The following is a 7079-nucleotide window of genomic DNA, read 5'->3' on the forward strand; positions in this document are numbered from 1 at the left end:
GTCTGCTATTGTCTAATAAAAGGTTGTCTTGTAATTTACATAAAATATATTCAATTAGGACAGTGACTTAGTTTTCTTTAATCAAAGGCTGTTTTCTCAGAGGCATTTAAACAATAAATTATAAAGATGGTGAAGGCAGTTTTCTATTTATTTTGCAGCAAATTAATTTTTAATTGATGTACGTTACGTCTCTACATGTAGTGTGGATGGATAGAGATATGACAGAATACTAGGAGAGGAAAAAAGTCACTGCACCAAAAATTTTGTCAAACTTAAGATTTTAAAAAGGACATGTTACAGTCCAGTATTTAGTCCTTGAAAAGCAATTCATGAAAACTAATTCGTCCCTTTTACGGTTTCCTTGTCTGCCCAAGGACGCATAAATAATATCAGTGTTTTGCCCTTAGTCACAGCCCCTCCAAGAGGCCCAGCTTCACCTACGCTGCGTGGGAGGCTGGGCAGCAACCCCACGCTTCCTGTCAAGAATCCCTGGAGCTAGAGCTTGAACGTGATCTAGTCTTTCTTTTTTATGCTAATTATGCCCGTCCAGTCCCTTACGGAGACTGTCTGAAGGCTAAGGTGAGACCCTCTGGGGAGAAGAAACGCCTATTGCCTCCAGAGATCGAGGAAAAGGTGGACCAGTAACCGGGTGACAACGACGCTAAGGGCGTTAAATTGGAGCTGGCGCAGGCCCTACACGGTTCTATCCTCGCCAGTACAGGGCCTCCGTCATCAGATGCCCATAAGGGATAAGTCCTCCTTAGGGTATTCGGGCGTGGGTGGAGGAAATGCGGGCCCTGAAGCCGCACGCAGCCCCCACCTCAGACGCGCCTCAAGGCCTGGGCCGCAGGCAGTTGACGCGCCAACCGCGGAGAGTGCGCGCACGCGCGAGAGGGGGGCTGAGGGAGCGCGTTCCGTGGCCGCCGCCGCCGCTGCAACTGAAACGGAGGGGCGCGAGGGCTGAGGGCGCGAGCCACGGAGTGGAGGAGGAAAAGGTGGGGGGGAGCTGGTAGATAGAGCGGAGCGCGCGCTGACGTCGCCCGGAGTCACGCACGGAGCGCCGGGTTACGCGCCGACGTCTGGCTGCCACGACTTGCCGTCTGCGGCGGCGGCGGCGGCGGTGGCGAACGGATCCCGCAGTTGGGAAGGAGGGGGAGGAGGGCGAACCGAGGAGGCTATGAGTGAGCGGGACAGCGGAGTGTGAGCCAAGCTTGTCCACGGGACGGACAAGAAGCTAGAGCTGAGCCAGCCATCCGAGTCACCACCTCCTCTTCTCGGCGTCCCGCCCCCGCTTGCCAGTCTGCCCGCCCTCCTCCCTCTTCAGCCGCCAGAGCCTGAGTGAGGCGCAGCTCGGCTCGCGCCGCCGTCCAGCACAGGTGTGCGCGCGCGCGCCCTCCTCCCTTTCCCCCCGTTCTCGCGCCTGCCTCGCGCGTGCCCTCCCTCACCTGCGGCAGGACAGCTCCCGCCCGCCCGGGTAAGCCCCTCGCGACCTTCCTTGATGCCACTACCACTGCTCGAAGTGCCGCCCACCCTGTACCCTCTTAATTGCCCGTAGGGGTAATTATGATACCATTGCAGTCATCTCCGCATCCTTCCTCACGGGGACCCAGGCAATGCAGCAACGCCCCCCCCTCCCTCAGCGCACCCACGAATAAACCCCATTCCGCATCCAAAGGAAAACAAAATTACACCCCCTTAAAAAAAATTATACCTTCACGGGCACTGGAGACCACCAGTGGTGCCGTTTGCTTAGCAATCCCTAAGCCCCATTTCCCCTGGCCACCTTGGCCCCGGGGCCTGGGACAGTGCGCCAGACGTGGCCGACACTCCCTACACAGCAATCTTGGAGGGAGGAGGGAGGAAGGAGGGTTCTGCAATCTAGACTCCACTAACACCCCCTGTTCTCTATCCAGCACCCTCCCCCCCTCCCCCCAAATGCACACACACAGCCAGGATGCGTTGTAAAAAAAAGTACATTGGTGCTGACATCGCAGATGATGCCAGGCCGAAGGATGGGTGAACCAAACAGGCCATTTTTTTGCTGCCCCATGGCGCTAGGTCAGCTCTCCAGCCTCCTCTGCCTTTGTCCGGGGACAAAAGGAACGGATGTGAAGCTAGAGAATCTTCCCTTTGAGCTACAGTGGGCCCCTGAGGTTGGCTGGCTGTAAGGGAAGGGCCCCACAAATATATTTCCCATGAGCCTGAACTTAGGTAGAGAAAGACCTAAAGGACCGGCTGAGAGAATTTTCTTTGGTTTGGAACTGTCTATCCCTGAATAAATGTCACCCCCGTTTCCGCTGTTCCTGCGGGACCCTTTTGTGGGTTCTAATTTGTTCTAGTTTGGGCTCCTTGCGTTTATGTTAGTCCAAGCGCTTTTGGACAGATTTTTGCAGCGATGTCTGTGCTTGTGTCCTGCGTCCTTGGAAGAGGTTCTGGAGCTTTACAATAGGTTGAACTTGGTTTGACATTTTTTTGGTAGACTGTCAGAGGGGGAAATGAATCTTTGGGTTACTTCAGACCCCTACTGCTCCCCGCCCTAACTGACGTTTGTGAATTGCGACTTTGGAAATTGGTGTGTTGATGAGAGTCTAGAGAGGGTTGTTGATTTCATTCCTTTGGGTACCAATAAAACTATTTAAATATCCAGAAGATAGGGCTATTGGCATTGGAATTGGTTCTGTTTGGACCTTTTGGTTACGTGAAATGTCGGGTTCTTTGAATCTTTTATCGAATTTTGAGTTTGCGCTACATTTATTTAACTTTTCTTCAAATGTTTAAAAGGAAAACATTTTGTGAAATGGGGCGGATTCTATCATATGATTTATTTTCTTCAGATTTTAAATGTTTAATTCATGTCTTTAATAAATATAAGCTACAGAAAAGGACAGACTTGAAAATTGGTGAAATTCTGCTTTTTTTGTTGTTGTTAAATGTTAAGATTTATTTGAAAGTATCCTTTATTTTCCTGGTACATATCCATGAGAAGAAATGGGTAATTTTTCCACCTTGAGCCCTTTCAGTACAACATTCCGTTACTGAAGATAATTGTCTAGTTTAAGACAGGCATTTAACCAAAGTAGCGCTTGAAAACATAAGTTCTAATGCTCTTGCTTCTCTTTTATTTTGAAATTTTGTTATCATGTGAATTCTTAATCAGATTGTTTCAGTCAGCAACTTTATAATCAAAAGGGTTTACAACCCAGAAAGGTATGTACCCATTCTCTCCAGGTTTATTTTATGAATTTGTTAATTTTAAAAACCAAAGCTGAATTAGATTATTTTACAAGTCACCTGTAGTTCTTTTTTTGTTCAGTCTAATGTCTCTTCTTGTGCACAATTTTTGCTGTTAAGAGTTTGTTAAAGACATGATGATAGTGAGTTAGAAATAGTCTTTATCCTCCACTAAATGTGTGTGTAGTATTAATGAGAGCTCAATAACTAGAGGCATTTATCAGTTTTTTTAAAAGAGAGGGAATTTTCTTTTAATCTTTTTTCATTAACACGAATATTCTGCTACTTATCAATGTATTTCGTTCCCATTTGTCTTTCCTGTACTACAAGGAAATTATAAGCTTAATTTTACAGGTATTTGTTTTAAAATAAATTCAAACAGCTGAACACTACACTGGGCTTTTCATTAGCCAAGTTAGCATATTGTTTAGGTAATTAACATATGGCTGGAAGTCTTTTTTAATCCACAGACTTTCTAATGTGTTCTCAATGTTGAGATGCAAATCTTTGAAATTCTGTCTACAACTCTAAACTTTTTGTTTTAAGATTTTTCTGCCTGTAAGTATTCATTGTCCGCAGGCTGATTTGCCTAAAGAAAGCTGCCTTTCTTTTTCCCTAATCTGAGAATTTAAAAATGTATCCTGAAATTAATTTTCTTGAAGTAGTAAAATGTGCTAGCTGTCCATTTTATTACTGAATTATTTTAGAAAGGCATAAGCTTAGTCTCATTTGCCTTTTAGATATACTTGTAACGCAGCTGGTATAACATGGCAGAATTTTTATAGGTAGCATACAATAAGTACCTATTTATGTGGAGAGATCGCGGGTTTAGTCCTCTCCTAATCTAAACTTTAAATTCACAGTTTAAGCATGCAAATGATATTTAAATTGTTCTCTGTCTAGAAACTCCATTGGTTGTTCAGCGCTGGGGAACTAAAACCTCGGCGCCAGGTGACAGCCACTTTTCCAGAAAACCAGGGCACTATCCAACTCAACCCTCTTCAGAGCCCCTCGACATAAATATTTGGGACTGAGGACAAACGATTTTAACTCTGAAGTTAGGCCAGGAAACGGACGTTTTCGAGCTCTAATCATCTGACACCCTCCACCACTGGACGTGGTCATTAGTACTGAAGAATAGTAGAGACCGTTGGCATGGCCCTTTCATCATAATCTCTTTGGCCGGCCTGGTTGCGCCTTAGAGCTCTCCTGAGGGGCTAAAGGCTTGGTTCGGCGCAGGTAAAACCCATGAGGAAGAGCAATAGCTCTTCTAGACCGGACGTCATTAGATCTCAGACTGAGCGCACCAGTGGGAGCGTAACCACCCCGCCCATTCTCTGCAGAGACCCTACCACTCAACTTTTGCGTTCCTAGAGGAGCCAGGTCTGTGCAGGATCATGATCTCTACTGTGAGAACTGAGAATAAATAGCCTCCGCTCCTTCACTCCTGATTTTTCGTGAAGTCGGAATGCGTCAACTAAATCCCCTCTCTTCTCGTTAACTTGGGTGCAAGGAAGAGGGTGTAGAAAAATAAGCCCGGAGAGAGGGCCCTACTCAGTACTGGAGATTGTACCCTAACCAAGGGAAAGTTCTTTATAGGGCCCAAAGCCTCACAGTAGGCCTCCTCTTAAGGGACCACTGGACATGAGTGGGTGGTTTTAAGGCTGCTCTTAATAACTAGGGTACTTTGTCCTGTTTCTTCTTCTTTATTGGGAAGTAGTTAATGTTGGATAGAATGGGACCCTTGCTAAGAGAAAAACAAGCCATGAATACCTAGCAAGAGATTTGACTAGGAGGGGAATGGGATATATTGGGGTACTTTGAGGTGCAAAGATTGGCAAGGTTTATATACTGAACTGACCTGAGTTCTGTGATTAGTCTTCTCCCCCCAACCCCTTTTCTAGGGAGGTGGACAACCATGAACTTAGCTTTCTCTGGGCCTAAAATGAGGGGAGGCAGGTCTTTCTTTGGCAAAAATGGATATTAATGGAAATGGAAGTCACATTTGGAATAGGCACATCCATGCCAGGATGGAGACAGAAATACATGTTTGAGAAAGGCAGGTGAAGTGCTTCAAGGTCTGTATCTTCTGAACTCCTGCAGAAGGTGATGGGCGAGTGTGGTGGTATTGGCAGAGGGTGCCCTAAAGAAAATCTTATCTTTTCCACAGCTTCCAGGGCTTCAGACTGCAGTGAAGGAGTATGAGCATTGGTGAAGGCCCTATGCTATACATCAGATCTAGGAATAGAGAAATCGATTCTTTCTGAGCCCCCTCTTTTCTCCTGAGCCACTTTCTGAACTTAAAGAGCTTCCCTTTCACTGTCAACATTCAAAGACTTATTAGTTAATTAATAGTTTGTATCCTAGCTGTCTACTTAAAACCAGCAATCATTTAATGTTTTACGTTTATTTTTGGTTTGGGAGGTGGTGGCTCTCTTTGACACATGAATTTCTTGGAGGAAGAGCAAAAAGGGTGAGCAAACCTGCTCTAATGAATCCCGTAAGGATCTGCGTTTCCCAGGAAATTCCTGACATTTTTAGCTCATGAATTTCTTAAAGCCTGCTTGGTTTTCTCTATTCTCGGTTCTTCCAAAGAGGAAGAAGAGTGGGCTAGGGGCTGAAGGCTTAGCAAGGCCTGGTTCATCCGCAGAGCTGGCCGGCAAGCTAGGCTGGGCTCGGCCCTGAGCAGGGTGCCCCCCTTACCCAAATTTCTGAAGGAGGAGGGGGAAGCAGGCGGGTAATCATGGTCCCAAGGGGAGCTGTTTGCAGGTTTTTGGATGAGTGTAGGGATTCTTTTTGATTGTTGTTTGGGGGAAGGGCAGAACCAACGGGAAGAGGCACTGCGGGCACCCCAGCCCTGGTGCGGCTGCCATCCTCCCCTCGGCTCCCCCCGCCGGTGAGTGCGCCTGCCCGCCCGCTCGGCTGTGCGGGGCTGCGGTTGGGGGGAGGGGGGAGCGGGATCATCTGAGGCCAGAGCCGCTCTGCCGTGCGCGGGGAGAGGGAGCGAGGGGAGGGAGAGGGGAGGGACCGGCTAGGTGTCTGCTGCTCCGTGCTGCTGCCGGCGCCGGGTCCTCATCCCCGGCAGCCCCCTCTGCAGCTGAGGGTTACCGCCTCACCACCTCTCCTCTTCCTCCTGCGGCCAGGGCTCTGCGGTAGGAGACAGTCCAACCAGGCAGCGGACAGGCCTGTCTTGGTTTGGGTCTGGGTCTAGCTGGAGCCCGCAAGGGAGGGGTGGCTGTGACTCGGTGTCCCCTCTCTGCGGCGGACTCTACTGCGCTGCGTAGGCCCCTCCCCCCACATCCTCTCTTTGGGGTCACTGGAAAGCAGAGTTCAGGCCTGTTCTCTGTGCTTAGTATAGCAGTCCCCTCTCCACCCGTGTTGCCCTAACTGCCCGGGCTTAGCTGTACAAGGTCTGACCAACAGCGACAGCCACAGTGGTGGTGGTGGTGGCGGCGGCGGCGGCGGCGGTGGTGGTAGTGGTGGTGGTGGCGGCGGCGGCGGCGGCGGCAGCTGCGACGCTGGGCGTCCCACTCCTCCCCCTCCCCTGCCTGGGGTGCTGATAAGGGCCAGCGGGTGGGCGCCGCCTGGCGGACGGGCGGACAGGGTGGTTGGCAGTGGGGAAGGGGCGTGGGTCACGTGCCAGCAGGCGGGTGGGCGCGTACAGTAGGGTGCCTTGCTACTGTACTGGGGAGTCAGTGCCCTGTTACCGGGTCTCGTCTGTCTCGTCTCTCCCGCAGATCTCGCGAGAGTGGCTGACTGGCTGTGGGGGTTGCGGCGGCGGCAGGCGGAGCCGGGGAGGGAAAGCAGCGGCGGCTGAGGCGACCGAGGCGGCGGCGGGTGGAGCGGCA

The 7079-nt window shown here is 49.9% G+C and overlaps 1 protein-coding gene across 1 annotated transcript in view; it reads left to right on the forward strand.

The window, feature by feature from the left end:
- The first annotated feature begins 5340 nt into the window (after positions 1 to 5340).
- PURA (purine-rich element binding protein A) overlaps positions 5341 to 7079 on the forward strand; it is a 2782-nt gene continuing 1043 nt past the window's right edge. The window contains exons 1-3 of the mRNA XM_006866226.1: positions 5341 to 5356; positions 6443 to 6511; positions 6633 to 6738. Of these exons, the coding sequence (XP_006866288.1) occupies positions 5341 to 5356; positions 6443 to 6511; positions 6633 to 6738 (191 nt within the window). The remainder of the gene's footprint in view (positions 5357 to 6442; positions 6512 to 6632; positions 6739 to 7079) is intronic.

This window comes from Chrysochloris asiatica, unplaced genomic scaffold, assembly GCF_000296735.1.
Source record: "Chrysochloris asiatica unplaced genomic scaffold, ChrAsi1.0 scaffold00087, whole genome shotgun sequence".
In the NCBI taxonomy this organism is placed as follows: domain Eukaryota; kingdom Metazoa; phylum Chordata; class Mammalia; order Afrosoricida; family Chrysochloridae; genus Chrysochloris; species Chrysochloris asiatica.